General features: G+C 51.1%; 3 protein-coding genes across 12 annotated transcripts in view; 1 reads left to right on the forward strand and 2 right to left on the reverse strand.

Annotated features, from left to right (window-relative positions):
• The window catches only part of MYO9B (myosin IXB), a 57,039-nt gene extending 55,741 nt beyond the window's left edge, over positions 1–1,298 (forward strand). For all 9 annotated transcript variants that reach the window (XM_060275282.1, XM_035116967.2, XM_060275279.1 and 6 more), the window contains 2 exons: positions 56–195; positions 612–1,298. In XM_060275282.1, the coding sequence (XP_060131265.1) occupies positions 56–194 (139 nt within the window). In that variant the 3' untranslated portion in view covers position 195; positions 612–1,298. The remainder of the gene's footprint in view (positions 1–55; positions 196–611) is intronic.
• A 43-nt stretch (positions 1,299–1,341) lies between these two features.
• On the reverse strand, positions 1,342–11,677 carry ZNF414 (zinc finger protein 414). Of its 2 annotated transcripts, XM_035117002.2 has the most exons (8): positions 9,733–11,677; positions 6,846–6,981; positions 6,485–6,583; positions 5,884–5,991; positions 5,535–5,640; positions 4,058–4,587; positions 2,855–3,013; positions 1,342–2,342 (listed from the first exon to the last, which is right to left on the reverse strand). In XM_035117002.2, exons 1-8 carry the CDS (start codon positions 9,841–9,843, stop codon positions 2,266–2,268), a joined length of 1,326 nt encoding a protein of 441 aa, XP_034972893.2. In that variant the 5' UTR covers positions 9,844–11,677; the 3' UTR covers positions 1,342–2,265. The 2 variants fall into 2 exon arrangements, with proteins under 2 accessions (XP_034972893.2, XP_060131270.1); XM_060275287.1 differs by lacking the exon at positions 1,342–2,342 and having other exon boundaries at positions 2,883–3,594; positions 3,965–4,587.
• Positions 11,678–11,804: 127 nt separating this feature from the next.
• Positions 11,805–17,898, reverse strand: LOC118085972 (uncharacterized). Its single transcript, XM_060275220.1, has 4 exons — positions 17,752–17,898; positions 15,915–17,463; positions 14,104–14,169; positions 11,805–13,036 (listed from the first exon to the last, which is right to left on the reverse strand). The coding sequence occupies exons 1-4, from the start codon at positions 17,896–17,898 to the stop codon at positions 12,957–12,959; spliced, it is 1,842 nt and encodes a 613-aa protein (XP_060131203.1). The 3' UTR covers positions 11,805–12,956.
• Positions 17,899–25,580: the final 7,682 nt, after the last annotated feature.

Below are 25,580 nucleotides of genomic sequence, written 5' to 3' on the forward strand. Positions count from 1 at the left end.
ACCTCCCCTCTGGGAGCATTGTGAGCATGGCCCTTCCGTTCTCTCTCTGGCGCAGAGAAGACATCACCTACCGGTTGCCAGAGTTGGACCAGAGGGGCTCTGACGAGGAGAACCTGGACTCGGAGACGTCGGCCAGCACAGAGAGCCTGCTGGAGGAGCGAGGGGGCCGCCCGGACCCCGACAGCCAGTATTAAGGTGCACGCTTCTGCTTTCCTGGGAACCTGCCTCGGACTGAATCTACCTCCTTGGCCCACCTGGCTCAGCACTGGCAGCAGACTTCCGAAGGCAGGAGGAGCCCTTCCCATCACCAACATGGTGGTGCCCCTGGGGTTTGGACCTGGGACGTTCCCCAACCGCCTCCCCTTAAAACAGGAACAAAATTCTGGTCCTTGTACCCTCTGGTGCACCTGGCTCAGTGGTGTCCACACTAGCTGGCAGCCACTCTCTGGGATTTTAGGCAGGGGGGGGTTCTCAGCCCCCCGGAGACGCCACCGAGACCCCCTCCAGCAACCCACTGAGCGGTGCTGTGCCACCCTGCCCGTTGTTTCTCTATTTCTTTGCTGGCGCTGGCTGCTCACCCCCCCCCTTGTGTCCCCGTTCTCTCTCTGAAGGAAGCGGTGAGTCCCCTTGCGCCCGGTGCCTCCCTCCACCTGCCAAAGACGCGGCAGGATCGCCAAGCACCCTGGTCTTCCCCACCGGGGCAAGGCTGCCCCCCGCCCCCTCTGCCTCCGGGTGGGAGCTGCCTTCTCCGCTGCTTCTGCTGCTCCAGGAAAGGCCACTGCTGTGAACTGCCAAGCTCCAGCCGCTACTCTGCAGCCCTGGACCCCAGGACTGAGGGTCTGGTGGCCGGACGTCTCCTCCACCCTCTAGTGTCTCTTCTGTGCCCGGGTCACCAGCAGGTCTCTGGCAAGCCTGGCTCCAGAGTTGCCCGACAAGGAAAGTTCTCCTGGCCCTCTGCATCCGGCAGAGTCCCGTCCTCGGAAAAGGAGCCGGCAATTTTGAGCAGCCTGGGAAAACGGCCTTAGCACTTCTCTTCCTCCTCCCCCGTCCATGGTGCCTTGCCCACCTTTTCTCCCGACAAGACTCCGACTGGACCCCTCGAAGGGGAGTTGGGGGGCAGAGAGACGCCCCTCCTTTCCATTTCGCATCCCCTTCCGCTATCCTGTCTTGATGACTGTCCAAGTGGTTTACAAGAACTGTTGGGTTTGTGTGGTTTTTTGTAATAATGCTTTGAAGAGAGACCAAAAAGAAGACGAGATGCATCGTTGTTCCTATTAAAACCGTGCACTTTTTTGAGAGAGGAGAAGAGAGTCAGAGTCATTCTTGGCGGCTGGACAGAGGAGGCTCCCTGACCGGCTCTGGGAGTTGGCCAAGGTGGGGAGGGGCACTTGTGGGCTTCCCCCCTTCATCCCTGCAGGAGCAGAGAGCAGGGTGCTTCTCACTGCAGACCTCACAGGGGGAGGCCCCAATTCCACACACCCCAAAAATTCTGCTTGTGTTTTTGCTGGTGGAACTCACCTTGAATCCTGAGCAGTTTCTCTCTGTGTGTGAGTAGAGAGGTGGGGAGGGTGTCAGGACTCTGGTGGGTTGCTTAAATCTAACAAAACGGTTTTTTTTAAAAAAAAACAAAGGGTGTTCCTTGCGCTCACACACACACACACACGGCAAGAGGTAGGTGTATTTGTTTGCCTTTGTCACTGCCCCACCCTCAAAAATAGGGCTCGAAAGAAACGCACTGAGACAAAAAGGCTCACTCACATTTTCTGTACAATTCTATTTTATTATTTACAATTCCATTTTATTTCTGTTTTTTTGTGTGTGTGTTTTTTTTGCAAAAGCAGCAAATAGCCCACTATAACAAACCTGAGCAAACCTGATCATCGGCTTTAGGGAAGGAGGGACTGGAGGTGTCCTCACCAAGAGAACAGGGGGAAAATGAGCATTTTGCCTTTAAAGCAAGAGAAACCTTTTGGGGGGGGGAGGGAAGAAGAATGCACCAGAAAAAGTTCTAGATTAAATTAATATCAATAATAATTAAATTCCAACCCCCTTCCCATCAAACACCATCCATTTGTGCGCACACATTCTGTGGGGGGTTGGAGAGGAAAGACTTATTGGGGGTGTCTGCACCCTCTACTCCCTTTTTTGGGGGGGAGGAGTCAAGATTCCCCCCACCATCCTTACTGCACCTTAAAAGGGGGGATGAAGACGGTGATGGTGACAAAACGAGGTGGGGTCTTGGGGGGGGTCAGCACCGCGGAAGCCTCACAGCGGTGAGAAGAGTGTGTTCTCCACTTCCGGCGTCAGTCTGGGGTGGAACGAGGGGAGCCCCACCCCAAAGTCTGGTTGAGGAAAGAAAGGAAAGTAGGGGGGACGTCAGTTTTGTTTTTTTAAGGGGCATTTAAAATCCATCACAAAGCAAAACTTGTCCGTTGCAAAAAACGCATAACTGATAAAAACTGCACAAAACCGCCTTGACTAAATGGGCACTCTCCACCCAGAGATGGTTGGACTACAACTCCGCATCTGGGGAACCTTTGCCCCTCTGGACGCTGCCAAACTACAGTTCCCCTCACCTCTGGCCGATGGGAGTCGTAGCCCAACCACCTCCTTGGGGCACCATGTTACATCCCAGCCTTGGCCAAACTTGAACAAGAGGAGCTGAGCGACGGCTCTGCTCCCGAGTAGGATTTGGGGACCCTCCGGGCGCTGCTGAACTACAACTCCCAGTGGCAACAGGAGCTGTAGCCCTGACTGGAAGGTCCTCCGCACCTGCCAGGCAACCCAGCCGCCTCCCGTGCTGCCCCAGGTGCCGGGGGCAAAGGGAAGGTCCCCCCGCCGGCCCCCCACTCACCCATTTCACCGTCCAGGCGCCCGGGCGGGGAGGGGTTCTTGCGGTGGTCCTCGACGTGCTGGGTGACCTCCTCCCGCGACGCCGTCGAGTAGGAGCACTGCAGGCAGTTGTAGCGCCCCCGTGTGTGCTCCCACACGATGCGGCTGTTGGAGGAGTGCCCTGCGGCGGCGCAAAAAAGAGAAGAACGCTCAGCCCCGGAGCAAACGGACAAGCCTCACGCAAGACTCTGGAAGAGTCAAAGTAACGAGAGCCTTCAGAGCAGGTGGAAACCTGGGCCAGCTTCCTAAATATCTGGGGGGGGGGTTTCTCTCCGGGGTGGATTTGATTAAAATCAAATTGATTCAAATCAGGGGTCAGCAAACTTTTTCAGCAGGGGGCCATACTATATTTTGAAGGGGGGGGGGATGAACGAATTCCTTTGCCCCACAAATAACCCAGAGATGCATTTTAAATATAGTAAAAGGACACTGATTCCAGGCCGTCCGTGGGCTGGATTGAGAAGGCGATTGGGCCGGATCTGGCCCCTGGGCCTTAGTTTGCCTACCCGTGGTTTAAGAACTGTGAAATAATACAGGTTACATATATTTTGCCTGTTATTGCTTAAAGCACTTTCTCTGCAGCACCCTGCAAGCGGAGCCTTACAGAGAGTGCCCTGCCATCACAGTGAAACATTTAAGGACAGTTCCCAAACCTCTCAAATACCCCCCACCCACCCCGGTGCTGTCATGAGGACTAGAAACCTGGATTAAAGGTAAAGGTAAAGGGACCCCTGACCATTAGGTCCAGTCGTGACCGACTCTGGGGTTGCGCGCTCATCTCGCATTATTGGCCGAGGGAGCCGGCGTATAGCTTCCAGGTCATGTGGCCAGCATGACAAAGCCGCTTCTGGCAAACCAGAGCAGCACATGGAAACGCCTGTTTACCTTCCCGCTGTAGCGGTTCCTATTTATCTACTTGCATTTTGACGTGCTTTCGAACTGCTAGGTTGGCAGGAGCTGGGACCAAGCAACGGGAGCTCACCCCGTCACAGGGATTCGAACCACCGACCTTCTGATCAGCAAGCCCTAGGCTCAGTGGTTTAACCACAGCGCCACCTGGGTCCCCAGAAACCTGGATTAGGGCAATCTAAAATCTGAGCCAATTGGGCACAATTGCTGGACTGGCAGACAGGGGTGAAGGGGGGGGAGGAAGTCTTCTGCTCACCCTGGCTTTTCTTCCAGACGGCGTTGGAGATGGGGAGTCCCTGTGGCGGCAGGAACGGCCGGAGGCGGCTCTGGACGGCGGCCGGAGGCAAGGCGTAGCTCCCAGGATGGACGTAAGGCAGGAAGGGTCCCGGGAGCGTGGGGGGAGCCGGCCCCGGAAACCTGGCCAGGGGCGGCGGGGGTCCAAAGAGGGAGGGCTCCAGCAGAGGGAAGGGGTGGGGCCCCGGGGGCAGGGTGGGCAAGGGCCCCAGGGGGCTGGGAGGGAGCGGGTCGGGGGCTGGCAGTGGAGCCTCCACCTCGCTAGGGAGGATGGCTTCCTTCCTGAGCTGCTGGATGACCGTTTGCAGTTTGGGGGGGAGAACCTCCAGCAGCTTCCCGGGGGGCTCCTTTTCCAGGGGGGGCTTCTCCGGCGCCAGGGGCGGGGGGGCGGGGGCAGGGGCGGCTCCGGTGGCGGTTCCGGCGGAGGAGCAACTGTGGAGGTGCTTGAAGAGAGAGCGGTGTGTCCGAAAACGCGTCATGCAGTTCTCGCACCTGGAGGGGGAACAGGTTAGAGGGGGTTGGGATGGAGGGCCTTTGAAGGACCCAGTTCCCACACGCTACTCCCATCTTTTGATGGCTCAATCCAAGCTGCTCCAAACAGTACAGGGAGGAATGAGAAACAGGTGTACTGGGTGGGTGGGGGGCTCCATCGCCCACGCCTTCCGGTGGCTCTTGACATTATCATTATTAATAATAATAATAATACATTGCCCATCTAGCTGAATTGCCCCAGCCACTGGGCAGCTTCCAACACACACAAAATTAATAATCAAACAACAAATATTAATAATAACGATCAGATCCTATGTAAAAAGTCACAATGACATTAAAATAAACAACTTATACCAAATCAAGCAGTATGCAATAACGCATTAGAATCCCATAGTAAACGCTAAAATCAAACGTCAGCAAGTAATTAATTAGACAGTTTTACACCTATTACAATAAAGAATGGCTCTTCTGTAATGGATAGAAATGGCAAGCCACAATGCATGAAATAGCAGAAATCGTGCAAAATTATGCAAAAGGGTTAAATTAAGAGACAAAAGACACGCAACATATACAATTATTTAAAACAAAAAACAAAAACATGTTCAAAAGTCCTTTGGAAAAATGGCCTTTTGCTATGCAAGAAAGAGACGGCCCTGGCTGCAAGCTGGCATCGCTTTGAGGAAACAACGAAGGAATTGGTCTCCCTGTCTTGACTACTGCAATGTCCGCTCTATCGGGGCTGCCCTTGAAGACTCTTTGGAAACTGGCAGAATAGTACCATGCTACCAAAAACACCCCCATCTGGCTTTGTCTACTGGAGCAGCCCCTCTTCTGCGCAAGGCCCCGGGGGAGGGGGGGAACCTGAGCTTTGGGAGTAGATTTACTTGGCCCCCTCTAGATCCTGCCCATAATAATAATTAATAATAATAATAATAATATAGCCTTACTTGAAGTAGCGGTTCGGCTTGTAGTGCACCTTTATGTGTTCCATGAGAACTTGCATGTTGGGGAAAGATTCCAAGCAGCCCGGAGAAGAACAGCGGAAAATCTTCCCTGGAGAAACGGAGAGGCAACTGGGCTCATTCATTCTCCAAGCCCATTTCAATAGCCTTGCTTTACACCTTTCCATTTTTTCCGGTCGTTTCAATTTTTCTCTGTTTTCATTTTTAAAATGAAAAAACTCCCCCCTCCACCCCCCCCAAAAGTTACTGCAGTGGAAAATGCGAGGGAGCAAAGGCAGCTTGGAGTCGGATTTGAGATCTGGCCAACCCTCTTCCACCCCCAAACCCGGCTTACCCTCCACCGACTGCGTGGGCCGATAATGAACCGCAATGTGATCCAGCAGTTCTTTCATGCTGCGGCAGGCCAGGCGGCAGCCGTCCCCAGAACACTGGTAGCGTTTCCCTAGGGCGAGGCAAGAGAATTATTATATGATTATTATTATGATTATGATTATTATATGAATTATTATATGATTCAAGAGGCCTTGGCAGCCCCCGTTTGAGGCTGGAGCAGCTTGCAATCCTGTGCCTCTGTTTTCCCTTTCTGTAAAATGGGAACACACGTCCTCTCTAGGGCAAAATACACATCTACCGGAAGTGACTTTCCAAAGGTTGGGGGGGGGGCGACGACACACGCAGGATCCACAGGAAATTGGAGCAAAGGGTGGGAATCTTGTTCGGCCCGAGGGCCATGTCCCCCCCCAGATAATCTTCCAAGGGCCACTTGGCAGTGGGGGGGGGGCAGAGGGAAAAATAGACTAAGCAAGAGCAGGAAAGACACAGATTCTCTGCCCCACCTTTGGGGAGAAAGGAGGGGGGGCCACCCCCAAAGTGGCCCCCATGTGCCCCGTTCCTTTGCCCCCTGCTAAGAAGGGCCGCCCTGGCCTCCAGCTCACCTGGGGGTCTCCTCTTTGGCAGCCGCAGGTCCTGCTTCCGCCCCCCACTGCTCGGCGTGGGGTGGTTGTGGGTCGCCGAAACCCCCGAGTTGGCCAGGCCTGGGAAGAAGAGACGCGGTTGGTGGCAGGGTCCCTGCTGGGCTTGCGGAAGGGCCCCCTCCCTCTGGCTCCACCCCCCCCCAGGCATCTCCAAGTAGGGATGGGAATCCCCCTTCCCCCATGTTAATTGCTGCCAGTCCATACAGACAGTACAGAGCAAGATATACCATAGACATTTCCTTGAGCCTTCATGAGGACTAGAAAGTTGGCTTTGGTTTTTTGGGGGGGGAGAGAATAGGCCTGATTTCCTGCCCCTACTCACCCCCCAAAGAGGCCACGGGAGAGGTCACTAACGGCAGGGGCCCCTCTTCCTTCTCCGCTTTGCTCCTGGCGCGGCTGGGGGACAGCCGGAGGTCTTGGGGTGCAAGTGGGGCAGCAGCAGGTGGCGGCGTCTTCTCCTGGCCGGAGGGGGTGAAAGGGGGGCAGCTGGTTAGGGGCAAGCAAGGCAGCTCTCATCTCATCTACCCCCCCCCCCAAAAAGAGAAGCTCACTTGGCAACTTTGTTGGCTTCTCGGCCAGGATGGGGAAAACCCCTGCAGCCCCCCAGATGTGCTTGTGGCCAGAAATGGTGGGAATTATTACAGTGGGACCTTGGTTCCCAAAAGCTGAAAACCCGGAAGTGAGTGTTCCGGTTTCTGACCGTTTTCCGGATGCCAAACGTCCACTGCAGCTGTTGGCCTGCACCCATCAGAGCCGCCCCTTGATTTCCGAACATTTCGGAAGTCAAACGGACTTCCGGAACAGATTAAGTTCGAGAACCAAGGTGCCACTGTGTTTGGCGCTTTTGGTTTTGCTCTTCATTTCCCCTTTTTCTTTTTCAAGGCTTTTTCCGTTCATTTGTTTTTGTGACTGTGTGGAACCCAGTTCTGCTACTGATGGATCGATTGTGCGACTGCGGAAATGGATAAAAGCCCCCCGTCCAAACAATCATCAGCGCAGGGAACAAAAAATAATAATTTTAATTGTTACCATCTACAATACGGTCTTATTTTATAGTATGGCACATTTTGCTTTCATTTTAAGGCTCAATGGTCTCGTTAGATAGTAAAATTCATGTTAAATTGCTGTTTTAGGGGTTGTTTTTGAAAGTCTGGAATGGATTAATCCGTTTTGCATGACTTTCTATGGGAAAGCGTGCCTTGGTTTTGGAACACTTTGGTTTTGGAACAGTTTGAGAACCAGGGGACCTTTGTATTGTCAATTATTGCATTTCAATCTCCCCTTTTTTTTGCCAAGGAGCTCAACGCAGTCTCTCCTTTGATCCCACACCAACCCTGCAAGGTAGGCCTGGCCAAGAGGCACACGACTGGCCCCAAAGCATGCACTGAGCTTCACGGTCAAGCGGGAGGATTAAAATCCAAATCACGGCCCGGCACTCTAACCACTACGCAACACTGCCTCTCAGTTGCATCCCAGATCTTCCACACCCCTGTTTTAGGAGCTGGGTGACATTATTTTTAGGCATTCGGACTTACATATGCTTTGATGGAAGTTTATAATGACTGATGTTTTAATGCAGAATGGATGGGGAAACCCAGCCAAATGGGCGAGGTATAAATAATAAATTATTATTATTATTATTATTATTATTATTATTATTGATATTATCTATTATTATCTCAGTGTATCTGATGGGAGAGGGAAGGATGCTTGTTTCCATTCTTGAATTGATTGAGAGTGAACTATTTTTTTTCCTTTTCAGTGAATTCATTAGTCATAATATATTCCTTTATTTGGGTTTTTAAAAATTGGTTGTTGGGGTTTTTTAATCCACTTTTTGCAGCTCTTGCGGGGAAGCAGTGGTCAGATCAAATCATGAAGAGCAAAACCATTATAAAATAGCATATTGATAAACCATCTAAAGAGATTTTCTGGGCTACAGAGATATGTATTTGAAGAAGTTGGTCTGGGTTTGATTTTTGGACGCCAAGCGGGAATCCAATTCCCTTCCCCTATTCACAGGCGGGGGGGGGGGGTTCGCTCTTGATCTTGGCCTCTTATTTGGGGGAAGAGACAATGCAAACAAAATAATAATAACCGGCCTTTAGGGGATTGAGGGGACCAAAATCAGAATCTCCCTCTCAAAAGTGGGTCGTTCTCTAAAACTCTGCAGAAACAGGAGCGAGGTTCCTCTTTGGCGGTGAATGAGAAGCCAAAATTTGTCTCAGAAAGCTGCTTTCATTTTATTCCCCCCGGCAGCCTTCAATCATCAGCTAACCAAACGCTAAAGTCTACAACAACTTTGCAAGGTAGGGTGTCCCAAAAAGCCCCTTCGCCGGAGGAAGACGAGCCAAGATTTGTAGGGCTTTTGCCTACAGAACATGCCCTGCAGGGCCCAAATATTGTTGGCAGTTGTGTTCAGGCAAAATATTATCATCTGTTGCTGTTGCTATTCTTCTTATCATTATTATGAAAATTTATATACTGACCTTCAAACAAAAGTAAATAATTAAACCAAAACAACAAAACAAGTTGGGAAGCTTTTAATATTTGATATTTAATATGTGATTAATTATTGTATATTAATATTTTGCTGGAAGCCTCCCAGATGAGTGGGGTATAAATAATAAATTATTATTATTATGAACATTTATACACCAACCTTCAAACAAAAGTAAATAATTAAACCAAAGCAACAAAATAATAATCCCACATGCACACCATATTTATAGCTGAAGCACCCTATTAAAAAGTTGTATAAATCAGCTGCTGAAGTTCAGGCAAGGGCTGTGATGCTCAGTAGTTAGAGCACCTGCCTTGCACAGTGAAGCTCCTGGGGCATCTCCGAATTAAAACCAGCCCTTTATTCCCACCCATGAGCACTGGAAACTTGGGTGCAAGGGCCAGAGCAGTTGCTTGGCATGGGCCAGATCCTGGGCCCGGCTGCCGGCCAGGGCAGCCAGCATGGAGGTCAGGGGCCTAACACTGCAAGCCGGTTTTGTGTGTTCTTGGCAGCAACGTCCCCCTTTCCCTGCCCGGCTCCACTCTCGCCCCGGGCACGTGTGAATGGGCCCAACTCGCGTGCATCGCTCTGAGCATTGTTATTATGCAATCGCTGCAGCCCATCGGGGGCCCTGGCAGGAGAGGAGGGGGGGTTAAGAGAGGACCCCCCCCCCAGATCTTGGAAAGGGGGACGAGAAGAGCCTTACCATCTCTGCGCCAGGGAAACCTCTCTTTGCAACGACGTTGCTTTTCCCTGCTGCTTTTTTTAAAGGGGGCGGATTTCCAGCTGCTGCAGCCGCTTCCTCTTCCCGCACCATCAAAGGCAGCCGAGCTGTTATTTTGTAGCCATCTTGACGCGCAACTGTCGCGAGATCGGAAGTCCGCTCGGGGGAGGGGCAGGGAGGGAGGGAGGGCGCCCCCCAGTGGCACCAGCGGGGAAAGGGAGCGAATTCTTCCCCCCCTTTTCTTCTACCTTTCTCTCCCTTCCTTCCTCACTCGTTTCTTTCTCGTATCTTTTTCTTTTCCTTCCTTTCTCCTTTCCTTCTCTTTCTCTCTTCCTCCCCTCTTTCCTCCCCTTTCCTTCTCTCTCTCACGCTTTTTCTCTTCCTTCCTTCCTTCCTTCCCTTCTCTCTCTCACCCTATTTATCTCTTTTTATTATTGTATTTTAATCAGTTGTTTTATATCTAGGCTGGGGAGGGCGGGGTATTAATAATAATAATAATAATAATCTTCCTCCCTCCCTTTCCTTCTCTTATCTCCCTTCCTTCCTCCTCTTTCCTTCTATCTCTCACTCTTTCTCTTTTTAATAAAAAATTACTTCAGTAGCACCTTAAAGACCAACTAAGTTTTTATTTTGGTATTAGCTTTCGTGTGCATGCGCACTTCTTCAGATACGCTGAAACAGAAGTGCCTTCCTCCCTCCCTCCCTTTTCCCTCTTTCTCTTATCTTTTTCTCTTCCTTCCTTCCTTCCTTCCCCTTCTCTCTCTCTCTCTATATTCCTTTCTTCCTCTCTCCCCTTCCTTTTCCTTCTCTTTTGGGTCCAAATAGGAATCTTCCAGGCATTCCCCAAAAAGGGCTTTTATGGCTTGAAAATACAGAGAAGCTCTGTTTAAAGTAACTCTTCAACAACGGCCACCTGGATGTTATTAGCCCAGAACTGGGGAAAAGATCAAACTCCCTAGCAGAGAGGAATGGCAAATCAAGCTGACAGATTATGCAGAGGTGGCAAAACTGACTGGAAAAGAGAGAGAAAAACTTTATAAAAGAATGGGGAAAATGTGTAAGTTGTTTAGCAGACCACTGTAAGCAGAAGGAAACAAGAGCAGAATTTTGACTCACTTGTAGTGCAAAAATTATTGTGATATAAAAATTGGAGTCTGGATGAATATGCAGTTTTAGATGTTTAAAATGGGACCCCCATGGAGAGGAAGGGGGCGGAGTCTCGAGATTGGGAGAATCTCTCTTATAGAGATCTGTTATTGCAGTTTGTGTTCGTATATATCAAGCATGTCCAACAACATAGAATCATAGAGTTGGAAGAGACCACAAGGGCCATCCAGTCCAACCCCCTGCCAAGCAGGAAACACCATCAAAGCATTCCTGACATATGCCTGTCAAGCCTCTGCTTAAAGACCTCCAGAGAAGGAGACTCCACCACACTCCTTGGTAGCAAATTCCACTGCCGAACAGCTCTTACTGTCATGAAGTTCTTCCTAAAGTTTAGGTGGAATCTTCTTTCTTGTCGTTTGAATCCATTGCTCCGTGTCCGCTTCTCTGGAGCAGCAGAAAACAATCTTTCTCCCTCCTCCATATGACATCCTTTCATATTTGAACATGGCTATCATATCACCCCTTAACCTTCTCTTCTCCAGGCTAAACATACAGGGCTCCCCTTCCTAAAAAAAGCTCAACAGCTTTGACCTGAACCCCCCAAAAAGGGGTAGATCACTGTCAGTTTTTAACTCTGTGAGTAGATCACAGTCTCTTGGGAGTTGGCCACCCCGGTATATATTTTGCTTTTGTAAAACCAGTAAGAATTTATTTCAAAAAAGAAAGAATGAAAAGAAAAAGAAAATACAGGGAAGCTCAGAGACATGCAGGTCAATTCCAGGCGAGACGGTTCACCTTTTTGTAGGCGAATGCTCCCTTTCTTCCAACATCTCAAAACGACAGCCATGATTCCATTGTGCATTTTTAATTCTGTTTCTATTTTAATTGGGGAGTGGGGGGGGGTGTTTCCTGGTGCGATGGGGAAGCATTAATCCAAAAGACACAGCTTGTGAAAGCAAAACAACATTTATTCAACTACAGAAGGTCAACCATTAGAAATAGAATTCCGAGGTCTTGCTCCGGTTCCGATCACCGCAGGGGCCGCTTCGGTTGCAAGCCGAAAAGCAATCGGTCGGTTCCCAGGGATCCTCTTTGCAGGAATCCATCAAACATCCTTCAGGAAACAGAACAAGCGTGCTCCTCTTAATCTGGAGTGGGGGTCCTCCTCCAAGACCTCAACCGCCGGGATGTGGTTTCTTCAGCCAAGCAGCCAATTTGGGTTGGGTGTCCGTCAGAGATCCAACACGGGAAAACTGTCAGCAAAAAAAAAAAAAGTCCCATGGAGGTTCTGTTTCCTGCCCCCAGGCGAAAACTTATTTTTTTAGGGGGGGAGCAGGCGAAAAAAAGGATTAGCCCAGCTGGAAACTCCCCACCACAAGACGCCTCCGTCAGGAAACGAAAACGCAGGAAAGCCCAAGAGTTGAAAAGGGTGCCCCCTTCTGTTGCAAGGCAAAAGGCATTGAAAAGGGAGGGGGGAAAGGAGGGGTCCAGGTTTTCCTGGTGCCAGCAAGCACCCCCCCCCAAAAAAAAAATTAAAACCACAGAAAATTTTCAAGAACAAAAATCAAGTTCAAACACAAACTGTTTTGCACCGTTGGGAGAAAAAAATCTTCTTGTAATGGAATGTCTGATCTCTTAAAAACCAAGAGGCCTTTCACTGGGGGGGGGGGGTGTTAAACCGTCCCTGCTTGAGCTTGCCCCCCCCAGGGGGCCAGACAGTCTTGCAGCAGAGTCAAGAGAGGATTGGGGAGAGTCGTGTTCGAAAGAGTCGTCTTCTTGGCTCCCGGGATCCCATTCTGCCCTGCTGCCCCCCCAACTGCTCAATGGTGGCCCTGCTTGGCTTGCCAAGGGACAGACTCTTGAGCAGGCGGGGGGGGGGGGCAAGCGCTGGGGGATCTCTTCCATCGAGAGGAATGGTCCGCTTCCGGCTTCCAGGCCCCTCTGCTCCCACTTTCTGTTGCAAAAATAGTTCCCTCTGCTCTTGGTAAGAGGGGGTTCCTTCTGGGCGTCTGTGGGGCCAGTTAAGCCCCTGAGAACGGGGGGGGGGGGTTTGGCAAGTGGACGCCATTGGTTTTTCCACCGCCCCGTTCCCCGACAGATCAGGAACCGAAGTCTGCCCAGTTCAGCGCATGGCCCGGCTGGGTCTCGGGTAGGGAGCTATCTGTGCCGGCCCAGATACCTGGAATAACAGAATCACAGAGCTGTAGAGGGGGAAGGGGCACCAGTGGTCATCTAGCCCAGCCCCCTGAACCGAAGCCCCTGGGAAACAGACCCCTGATCTCCGTTTAAAACCCTGCAGTGAAGGAGTCTGCCACCTCAACCTGCAAAAGGAAAACCCCAGACTTTGTGGGGGCAAATCACGAACTCTACCGCCACTGAGCTATCCCTGATCGGCGTTCGAATTCCGCCATGCGCATACTGCGATAGTCATCTGGGGATCCCCAGATCTGGACTGCTTTCACACACTAATAGCCAGATCCTATAGAATTTCATCAGTTAGAGTTTATCCGCACAGGGGGGGAATGGATTTCTGGAACAAAAATGCTTTTTCTGGGCAGCCTGAGCAGGAGCAGCGAACGGCGTTATAGCGCATTGTTGCCTCCGCTTTCCCCTGCTCACCGTTGTGAAGAATATTCCTACATTATTAATGGTCTGTGTCATCGTTAAGAAAAAGAAGTACGGTAAAAGGAAACAGGTCAAGGACCCCTGGACGGTTAAGTCCAGTCCAAGGCGACTCTGGGGTTGCGACACTCATCTCGCTTTCAGGTCGAGGGAGCCAGCGTCTGTCCGTAGACAGCTTTCCGGGTCACGTGGCCAGCAGGACTAAACTGCTTCTGGCGCAGCAGGACACCGTGACGGAAACCAGAGTGCATGAAAATGGCGTTTACATTCCCGCCGCAGCGATACCTATTCATCTACTTGCACTGGCATGCTTTCGAACTGCTAGGTTGGCAGGAGCTGGGACAGAGCAATGGGAGCTCACCCCGTCACGGGGATTTGAACCGCCAACCTTCCGATCGCCAAGCCCAAGAGGCTCAGTGGTTTAGACCACAGCACCATGTTTAACTGAGAATAAATCACAGTCAGGCCATCATTTGAAAATTAAGGCATAAAAAGAAGGGCAACTGCACATTCCGTTTTGGCAACTGTAACCTTGGTTTCAGGAGCCGTTTGGGGCCTAGTTGATATATCTGAGCTCCTAACACCCAAAACAAGGTGGTATCATTTGTGCGGCTTGGAGCTCACCTTGTGAGACAGTCTGTGTCTGCTGGAACTCCTCCTTGAAGCAAAGCATCCCACCACTTTGAGGTCCTTCGTCGAAAAAGTCAGGTAGAGATGTAAATAAGAATAATGATAATAATAGAAGGTAAAAGGTCAAGGACCCCTGGATGGTTAAGTCCAGTCAAAGGCAGCTATCAGGCCGAGGGAGCCGGCGTTTGTCCAGAAACAGCTTTTCCTGGTCATGTGGCCAGCAGGACTAAACTGCTTCTGGCGCAATGGGACACGGTGACAATAACCAGAGCACACGGAAACGCCGTTTACCTTCCCGCCGCAATGGGGCCTGCGCCGGCGTGCTTTCAAACCGCTAGCTTGGCAGGAACTGGGACAGAGCAATGGGAGGCTCACCCTGTTGCGGGGATTTGAACTGCCAACCTTCCAATCGGCAAGCCCAAGAGGCTCAGTGGTTTAGACCACAGCGCCACCCGCGTCCCTTGATGTTAATAATACAGCTTGGAATTTGATTCCAGGAAAGACCCTGTTTTGAGCTTCCTGATACCGAGGAGATACTTGCCTCCCCAAAGCTGTGGGGCAAAAAGAAAAAAAGTTCCCCTAGCTGTTCAACGGGAAGCAACATGCCCCTTCCGCTCTGAAAAAATGAAAAACAGCTGGTCCTCCCAATGGCCAGCTAAGCTAAGTGGAAGAAGGCTTAGCAACAATGACTCCCATTAAGACACAAGGAGTAGCACCGCCATGGAATGGGCCACAGGGCTCAGTGCCTTTGGCTATTGCTAGCCAATGCATCTTAAAGAAAGGAGCCCTAGCTGCTCTGGGGTGTGGGAGGCCTACTTGAAATCCAGAGAGCTCTTCCACACAGCTGGCACGCTCTTCTTCGGTTCTTGTAAAAGTGGGTTTTCAAACTTCTATAGACTCAAAAATAACCCTTGTGGGCTGGTGCTATTCTGCATTAAAAGTTTAAGGTAAGACAAAAGTAAAGAACCCCCGGAGGGTTAAGTCCAGTCCAAGGCGACTCTGGGGTTGTGGCGCTCATCTCGCTTTCAGGCTAAGGCAGCCGGGGTTTGTTCACAGGCAGCTTCCCGGGTCACGTAGCCAGCAGGATTAAACCGCTTCTGGTGCAACGGGACACCGTGACGAGTGCCAGAGCGCACGGAAACACCATTAATAATAATAATAATAATAATAATAATAATAATAATAATAATAATAATATATTTATACCCCGCCCATCTGGCTGGGTTTCCCCAGCCACTCTGGGCGGCTTCCAACAGAAAAATAAAACACAGTAATCTATTAAGCATTAAAAGCCTCCCTGAATAGGGCTGCCTTCAGATGTCTTCTAAAAGTCTGGTAGTTGTTTTCCTCTTTGACATCTGATGGGAGGGTGTTCCACAGGGCAGGCGCCACCACCGAGAAGGCCCGCTGGAGCGGTACCTATTTATCTACTTGCACTTTGATGTGCTTCCGAACTGCTAGGTTGGCAGGAGCTGGGACCGAGCAACGGGAGCTCACCCCATCGCATGGATTTGAACTGCCGACCTTCCGATCAGCAAGCCCAAGAGGCTCAGTGGTTTAGACCCCAGCGCCACCCACGTCCCTACCAAAATGTTAAATGTGTGTCTGCTCCTGAAATTTCCTTCCTGCTGGGTCTCCAGGGTGTTGGGAGCTGTAGCCCAACTACATTCAGGGAGACTCAGAGGCTGACAGACACATGCTGCCCCCCCCCCCTAACCTTTTGGACTCCCGTTGGCCCCGAGTCGCAGCCCAACATGTCGGGTGAGGGTGGGCACTGGCTTGGGCTGCGGCCAAGGCGGCCTTACCTGCGCCTTGGGGCTGGTTGCTGCTGCTGTACACCTTGCTCCTCCGGCTCCTGCGGGTCCGCTTGTAGGGGGTGGGGTTCTGGGAGAGCTGGGGGAACCTGGCCAGCAGCTCCTTCAGGAGCTGGACTTTGTCCTCGCCAAAGAGCATCCCGTCGCTGTTGCGGCTGCTCATCTTGGAGCAGATGGCCTGCAGCCGGGGGTTAATGGCGCGGAGGACCTTCACGCGGCGGTGCAGGGTCAGCCGGTTGCTCAGGCTGCCCAGGAGGCGGAGGAGGCGCTGGGCCCACCCCCGCAGTTCCAGGGGGTCGACAGGCTCCCGCTTCTCCAGGGCCTCTTCGGCCATCTCGTAGAGGTTCATGGCCGGGGCCAGCGTGTCCAGAACCTCGTCTTGGAGCCAGCCCAGTTTCTGGGCATCGCCCAACAGCATCCTCTGCTCCGGCGCGTTGCCCAGGTTGGCAAAGTCGGGGTTGAGGGCGGGCGTCTCGTGGCTCCTGTCGGGCAGCGTGGGGCGCGGGCAGAAGGACATGAGGGTCCTCCTCTGCCGGAGGCTCAGGCAGGTGTGGCAAACCCTCACCCAGAAGTCCACCACCTCCTGGCGGGGCGTCCACTTCTGCGGCGCGGAGCAGGTGCCGTCCGAGCCCGCCGGCACCGCAGAGCTGCCGGAAACGCCGTCCTCTTCGCCGGCGCCCCAGCCCAGCTCCTCTTCCATCTCAGGGCTGCCCCAGGCCTCGGGGTCTCCGCTCTGGCTTCCGCCCCGAGTGACGCTCACAGGTTGGTCCTTGACCCAGTCGGGGTTCCGCCATTCGTCCCCGCCCTGCTCTGAAGCCAGCCGCTCGAGGCTGTCCAAGACCCCCCCGTGCTCCGAGCTCCACCAGGTGGCCTCTTCCCGGGGCCCCTCCTCTGCCGGCCTCCCCCAGCCCCTTTCCTCTCGGCCGGGGCTCACCCCATCCCTCCTCTCAGGCTCGCCCCACCAGCTCCCTCCCCGAGGGGGGCTGCCAGGGGGCGGCCGCTGCTCCCTCACCCCATGCCTTGCCGAGTCCCCCTCTCCCCAGCCCCCCGGCTCCAGGCTGGCCTGCCTTGGCGGCGTCAGGAGCACCCGCACCCCTGCTTCCCTCTTGGGGCTCCCACCCCAGTGGGATTTCCGGGGGGCTTTGGCCGCAGGGAACGGCTCCCACGAGGGAGGCTCCCTCTCCCGACTGCCCCACCGGCTCCTCCTGCTAAAGGGGTCCTCCTCCTCCTGCTGCTGCTGCTGGCGGGGCACTTCTTCCTCTTCCTCCTCGTGGGGGGGATTCTCTCCGCCCCACTGATCCCAGCCCCACAACTCTCTTCGAGGACCCCTCCACCTCCCGGGCTCTTCCTCCTCCTCCTGGGGGGGGTTCTCGCCCGCCCACGGATCCCGGCCGCTCCCCCCTCTGCGAGAACCCCTCCCGCTCCCGGGCTCTTCCTCCTGCTCCTCATGGGGGGGACTCGCTGCCCCCCATGGATCTGGGCCCCTCCCCCCTCTGCGAGGACCCCTCCCCCTCCAGGTGTCTTCCTCCTCCTCCCCCTCCTCCTCGTGGGTGGTGCTCCCTCCCCCCCATAGATCTGGGCCCCTCCCCCCTCTGCTCGGACCCCTCCAGGTGTCTTCCTCCTCCTCCTCCTCCCCCTCCTCCTCGTGGGGGGTGCTCCCTCCCCCCCACGGGTCCCGGCCCCTCCTCCCTCTGCGAGGACCCCTCCCCCTCCAGGGCCCCGCCCAGACACCACGCCCTCTGCCCCTCCACCGGGGCGGGAAGCCCCGCGCCATCTCCCAAGGGGGGCGGGGGGCCCTCGCCGCCAGCCTCTCCGACTCCCAGCAGACCTTGCGCGGCGGCGGGGGCAGCTCCCAGTCCCACTCCGCGTCCCCCCACCCCCACGGGTCGAAGGCAGGCGGCTCCGGGGAGCGCCGCGTCCGCTTGGGCCCGCCCGCTCCCACCGCCCGCTTCTTCGCCCTGCCCGAGTCTGCCATGACAGTGGCGGCGGAAGGAGAAACTCCCGGGCCGGAAACGTGGCTCCGGGAAGGGGAGGGGGGAAGAGGCATTCGAGAGAGCCGGCTAGAGCGTCGCGGCTCCTGGAAAGAAGAGAAAGAGCGAGCCGGCTAGAGCGTCGCGAAATTGGAAACTACATCTCCCGTCAGGCCTCGGCCAGTTTGGGCGGCGGCGGAGGATGACGGGAGTCCGAGTTCAGAAAGAAGGTGGAAGGCCTGTTCCCCCGGCCTAGTATAAATTTAACCGAGATTCCCGGCTACTTTTGGTTTGTTTGCTCGCAGGAGCTGATGGGAGTTGTAGTTCCATTGTTATTTTTTAATCTTTTGTGTGTAAGCCGCTTTGGCATTTATTTGAATAAAAAGCGGTAAATAATAATAATAAACAAACCAACCCTCTGAGGGCCACTAAGCAATAGCTCAACAAATGCTGCTTCACACAGCACTCAAAAAGCGACTTTTAATTGTAGGGTTGGAAGGGACCTCAGGGGGTCATCTAGCCCAACCCCCTGCCATGCAGGGAACGTATGGAACTCCCTGCCACATGACAGCAATGCCTTCTCCTTTTTTATATTTTTACTAGTTGGCCCTGCCACGTGTTGCGGTGGCTCAGTTTGTTAAATGGAGCCTCAGAGTCCCCCTTCAGACCCCCCTCACCTTCAGAGTCCACCTGTTTTTCGCTTGTTATGTTTACATAGGCGCATCCCTGTGTCTCCCCTCACCCTGTTCTGTCCCTCCTCCCCCCATCCTCCGGTTCATTCCTGTGATTGGGCCCACTCTGTCCCAACCTATGACCTATTTGCCCCCCAGCCCCAGTCAGGCCCCTACCTCCACTTGGCCTAGTCTGGAAAGCGGCCTAATCTGCTGCGGCCTATTCAGTCTGCTGGGCAATGTTGGGCCTTGTTGCTGCAAAAGGCCTGTTTTCAATTGGTTACTGTGGAATTTTGTGGTGTCATCTGGTGGCGCGGCTTTGGAGGCAGCAGCGTGCGACCTGCCTTTCTATTGGATGTTGCTGGAGTCTTCAGACCTTCTGCTGGTGATGTCTAATTTGGACGCCACTTTTTTGTGTGTTTAATCATTATTTTAGGTGTGAAAGGTGTGCTTGGGGGGGGGGGGCAAAATTATGACAGATCCCTCCCTGATGGGCAAGGTACGTTGTGTCCTAATTTGTTGGAATTCAGTTCAGCGGTTATGGAGGAAGGGTGTTACATCCGCGCACGCAGTGGGAACATTTATATATATATATATAGATTGAATTTCCATTTTATAACATTTAAACACATCCTTAATCAACTCTTTACTTGTTTGCTCGTACGAGCTTGTCGACTTCCCTCCCTCCTGCCTCATAGTTTTCATAATTCATTTTTACATTATAGCATTTCTACCTCTTTCAGTTTATGTTTCATTTCTTCCAGTTATCACCATTTTAAAAAAATAAATATAAAAAGGTAATAATCATTAACATTACAAGTCTTATTATTGCAACCCTGCTAGTCTTGTTAATTGCTTACAATTGTCCTTCAGATATTGTACAAATTTACTCCAGTCTTTTTGGTTTTGGATTTTCCCCATCAGCTTCACCAATTCTGCATGGTCCATCATCTTCATCTGCCACTCAGGAAGGCGATGACAACAACAACAACAACAACAACAACAACAACAACAACAATTTTTTATACCCCGCCCATCTGGCTTCTTACTGGTTCACTTTGGGAGCCCTTCTCTGCTGAAGAGCAATTGTGGCTCACCACCACCCAGGGATCCTGGGAACCGTAGTTTGTGAACGGTGCTGAGAACCGTAGCTCTGAGGGGTTGGGGTCTCCTCACAAGGTGGCTGAAACAGAAAGAGTTGGGGGGGGGGGTACAGGTGCCCTCGAGCAGCCATTCCCCCCAATATGCTGCCTGATCCAGATGTTTTGGAAGTATAACTCCAATTGGGAGCCAGAATGGCTGACAGGAGTTGTAGTGAAATGTTGGGTTTTATCATTGTAGTGTTATTAGGTTATTGCTTTTATTTTTATTCTATTTTATATACTGTTATCTTTTTGTATGAACCGCCCTGAGACCTCTGGGTATAGGGCGGTATATAAACTCAATAAATAAATAATTGTATGTATTTCTGTAGGTATGTTATGAGAATTATATGGTCTAACTCTAATGTATAAAATAAATGTTCATAAATGTACCAGCCAAACACATACATACATAAATATACTGTATAAACCACGTGTCTGAATCAGTACAGGAAAAAAAGTCCTGAAATCATTTTGACTCTCCCAGATTGACCTCAAATGTTTCTTCTGCAAGGACAAAGGAAATGGGAAAACCTCCCCATTGTCTCTGTGCTCACAAATCCTGTCCTAAGGCCCTATCTGTGTATGAATAGGGTGAGCCTGTGACCTGGGTTCGGGAACTGAGTATTTACCATTACCAAATAATGGCCAGGCTGCCCAGGTAATACAATCAGTGACCATTATCAAGTATCCTTGCAGGCAGGATTTCTGCTGGAGACCCGCCTCCTGTGACATATGCATGATGTTTCCGGGGTGGGGGTGGTGGACGATTTCAAAAGTCTATATAAGAGCTTGTGCACTTTTGTTCCGGGTTCCTCCCGCATGTGGGGAGTGAGGATACAGTTGCAACAGTTCAATAAAAATCAGGCTTATTAGCCGCTTTGCTTCTCAATAGTCTCTGCTTGGCCTCTCTTATTTTCTCCTACCGATAGAGAATCATAGAATCATAGAATCATAGAATCATAGAGTTGGAAGAGACCACAAGGGCCATCCAGTCCAACCCCCTGCCAAGCAGGAAATACCATCAAAGCATTCCTGACAGATGGCTGTCAAGCCTCTGCTTAAAGACCTCCAAAGAAGGAGACTCCACCACACTCCTTGGCAGCAAATTCCACTGCCGAACAGCTCTTACTGTCAGGAAGTTCTTCCTAATGTTTAGGTGGAATTTTCTTTCTTGTAGTTTGAATCCGTTGCTCCGTGTCCGCTTCTCTGGAGCAGCAGAAAACAACCTTTCTCCCTCCTCTATATGACATCCTTTTATATATTTGAACATGGTTATCATATCACCCCTTAACCTTCTCTTCTCCAGGCTAAACATACCCAGCTCCCTAAGCCGTTCCTCATAAGGCATTGTTTCCAGGCCTTTGACCATTTTGGTTGCCCTCTTCTGGACACGTTCCAGCTTATCAGTATCCTTCTTAAACTGTGGTGCCCAGAACTGGACACAATACTCCAGGTGAGGTCTGACCAGAGCAGAATACAGTGGTACTATTACTTCCCTTGATCTAGATGCTATACTCCTATTGATGCAGCCCAGAATTGCATTGGCTTTTTTAGCTGCTGCATCACACTGCTGACTCATGTCAAGTTTGTGGTCAACCAAAACTCCTAGATCCTTTTCACATGTACTGCTCTCAAGCCAGGTGTCTCCCATCCTGTATTTGTGCCTTTCATTTTTTTTGCCCAAGTGTAGAACTTTACATTTCTCCTTGTTAAAATTCATCTTGTTTGCTTTGGCCCATTTGTCTAATCTGTTAAGGTCATTCTGAAGTGTGATCCTGTCCTCTGGGGTGTTAGCCACCCCTCCCAATTTGGTGTCATCTGCAAACTTGCTCAGGATTCCCTCAAGCCCATCATCCAAGTCATTGATAAAGATGTTGAACAAGACTGGGCCCAAGACAGAACCCTGTGGCACCCCACTAGTCACTACTCTCCAGGATGAGGAGGAGCCATTGATGAGCACCCTTTGGGTTCGGTCAGTAAGCCAGCTACAAATCCACTGAATGGTAGCATTGTCTAGCCCACATTTTACCAGCTTCTTTACAAGAATATCATGGGGCACCTTGTCAAAGGCCTTGCTGAAATCAAGATAGGCTACATCCACAGCGTTCCCTTCATCTACCAGGCTTGTAATTCTGTCAAAAAATGAGATCAGATTAGTCTGACATGACTTATTTTTCAGGAACCCATGCTGACTTTTAGTGATCACAGAGTTTCTTTCTAGGTGCTCACAGACTGTTTGCTTAATGATCTGCTCTATAATCTTTCCTGGTATTGATGTCAGGCTGACTGGGCGGTAATTGTTTGGGTCCTCTCTTTTCCCCTTTTTGAAAATAGGGACAACATTTGCCCTCCTCCAGGGCAAAAGGAGCTGTTTTTTCCTCATAACATAATAATAATAAACGATGTCCAAGCTGTCTGGGGTTGATGGGAGTTGTAAGGTAAAGGTAAAGGGACCCCTGACCATTAGGTCCAGTCGTGACCGACTCTGGGGTTGCGCGCTCATCTCGCATTATTGGCCGAGGGAGCCGGCATATAGCTTCCAGGTCATGTGGCCAGCATGACAAAGCCGCTTCTGGCAAACCAGAGCAGCACATGGAAACGCCGTTTACCTTCCCGCTGTAGCGGTTCCTATTTATCTACTTGCAATTTGACGTGCTTTCGAACTGCTAGGTTGGCAGGAGCTGGGACCAAGCAACGGGAGCTCACCCCATCACAGGGATTCGAACCGCCGACCTTCTGATCAGCAAGCCCTGGGCTCAGTGGTAGTTCACCATAATTATAATAAGAAGCCCGGGAAAATCTGCAAATCTGCAATGCACAAGGAGGGAGGGAGGGAGGTGACCTAGACCGTGGGTAGGCAACCTAAGGCCCATGGGCCTGATGCGGCCCAATCACCTTCCATATCCAGCCTGCGGACAGTCCGGGAATCAGCGTGTTTTTACATGAGTAGAATGTGTCCTTTTATTTAAAATGCATCTCTGGATTATTTGTGGGGCATAGGAATTCGTTCAAAACTCCCCCCCCAAAAAAAACCCAGTATAAACAAATAAATAAACAGAGGCCGAGTGGCGTTCTGCCTGCCAGGGGATCCTTGCCTGCGATTCCTGGGTTGGGCTAGATGACCCTTGGAACCCATTTCAACCCGACAGATTCTATTAAGAGTCAGAAGTGCTGTTGAAACCAGGGAGGAGAAGGATCAGACCAGCCCCAGCTCGGCAGCCAGACCCCCCCCCTACTCTGTCATAACTGCCATCATAAAGAAGGACTGTGGGGTGGGGTGGGGTGGGGGGTTTCCCTGCCCCAGACGCCCAGAGGAGGGGGATGAGTTGGAGGCTCTGTGCTTGACAAGAGGGGCAGCCCCCTGGATGTTTTGGGAAACAGTGAAGTGGGTCACTGGCTGGGCAGGTAGGTGAGGATTTTTTAAAATTGGCAGGTTTATATGAATTTAATTCATGAATTACCGGAAGTGGGTGTTCCGGTTTTCGAACGTTTTTTGGAAGCTGAACGTCCAATGCGGCTGTCAGCTATTGTTTCCGGGGCGCCTGCGCCAATCAGAAGCTGCGCCTTGGTTTCTGAACATTTCGGAAATCAAACAGACTTCCGGAATGGATTAATTTTGGCACGTTTGTTTTACTCATTTTTTTGCCTTTTTGGGGCTTTTTTGGTTCATTTGTTTCTGTGACTGTGTGGAACCCAGTTCAGCTACAGATGGATTGATTGTGTGACTGCGGAAATTGAGAAAAGCCCCCAATCCAAACAATGTCTGTCATCAGTGTGCAGGTCAGGGGAAAAATAATTTAAATTTTTATCATGTACAATACTATCTTCTTATTTCATAGTACAATACATTGCCCCTTCATGGATCAATACCTTGTCGTGGCGAAGGGGCTTGAAAAACTCAGAGAAGCTATGAGCTATGCCATGCAGGGCCACCCAAGATGGACAGGTCATAGTGGAGAGTTTTGACTAAACGTGATCCACCTGGAGATGGAACTGGCAAGCCACTCCAGTATTTTGCCAAGAAAATTCCATGGACAAAGACAACAGGCATATAAAAGTTATGACGCTGGAAGATGAGCCCTTCAGGTCGGAAGGCGTCCAACATGCTACTGAGGAAGAGCGGAGGACAAGTACAAGTAGATTCAGAGCTGATGAAGCGGCTGGGCCAAAGCCGAAAGGACGCTCAGTTGCGGAAATGCCTGGAAGCGAAAGGACAGTCCAATGCTGTAAAGCACTCAGCAATGGCCAGAGGATTGGAGAAGATCAGTCTACTACATCCCAATCCCAAAGAAGGGCAGTGCCAAAGAATGCTCCAACTACCGCACAATTGCGCTCATTTCACACGCTAGCAAGGTTATGCTTAAAATTCTACAAGGCAGGCTTAGGCAGTATGTGGACCGAGAACTCCCAGAAGTGCAAGCTGGATTTCGAAAGGGCAGAGGAACCAGAGACCAAATAGCAAACATGCGCTGGATTATGGAGCAAGCTAGAGAGTTCCAGAAAAACGTCTACTTCTGCTTCATTGACTATGCAAAAGCCTTTGACTGTGTCGACCACAGCAAACTATGGCAAGTTCTTAAAGAAATGGGAGTGCCTGATCACCTCATCTGTCTCCTGAGAAATCTCTATGTGGGACAAGAAGCTACAGTTAGAACTGGATATGGAACAACTGAGTGGTTCAAAATTGGGAAAGGAGTACGACAAGGTTGTATATTGTCTCCCTGCTTATTTAACTTATATGCAGAATTCATCATGCGAGAGGCTGGACTAGATGAATCCCAAGCCGGAATTAAGATTGCCGGAAGAAATATCAACAACCTCAGATATGCAGATGACACAACCTTGATGGCAGAAAGTGAGGAGGAATTAAAGAACCTTTTAAGGAGGGTGAAAGAGGAGAGCGCAAAATATGGTCTGAAGCTCAACATCAAAAAAACCAAGATCATGGCCACTGGTCCCATCACCTCCTGGCAAATGGAAGGGGAAGAAATGGAGGCAGTGAGAGATTTTACTTTCTTGGGCTCCTTGATCACTGCAGATGGTGACAGCAGTCACGAAATTAAAAGACGCCTGCTTCTTGGGAGAAAAGCAATGACAAACCTAGACAGCATCTTAAAAAGCAGAGACATCACCTTGCCGACAAAGGTCCGTATAGTTAAAGCTATGGTTTTCCCAGTAGTGATGTATGGAAGTGAGAGCTGGACCATAAAGAAGGCTGATCGCCGAAGAATTGATGCTTTTGAATTATGGTGCTGGAGGAGACTCTTGAGAGTCCCATGGACTGCAAGAAGATCAAACCTATCCATTCTTAAGGAAATCAGCCCTGAGTGCTCCCTGGAAGGACAGATCCTGAAGCTGAGGCTCCAATACTTTGGCCACCTCATGAGAAGAGAAGAATCCTTGGAAAAGACCCTGATGTTGGGAAAGATGGAGGGCACAAGGAGAAGGGGACGACAGAGGACGAGATGGTTGGACAGTGTTCTCGAAGCTACGAACATGTGTTTGACCAAACTGTGGGAGGGAGTGGAAGACAGGAGTGCCTGGCGTGCTATGGTCTATGGGGTCACGAAGAGTCGGACACGACTGAACGACTAAACAACAACAACAATATTAGTATTCTATAGCAAAATAAAAAAAATTCCTTCAGTAGCACCTTAAAGACCAACTAAGTTTTTATTTTGGTATGAGCTTTCGTGTGCATGCACACTTCTTCAGATACACTGAAACAGAATCCACCAGACCCTTATGTATATTCAGAGGGTGGGGGTGATTTGAATGGGTGATGGTCTGATGGGAGTGGTAAACCTGTAGATGGCTGTTAACAACTGTTGATGACTGCAATTGGTCCTGGGGGAAAAAAGCAAGGGTCTG

This window comes from Zootoca vivipara, chromosome 6 (genome assembly GCF_963506605.1).
Source record: "Zootoca vivipara chromosome 6, rZooViv1.1, whole genome shotgun sequence".
NCBI lineage: Eukaryota > Metazoa > Chordata > Lepidosauria > Squamata > Lacertidae > Zootoca > Zootoca vivipara.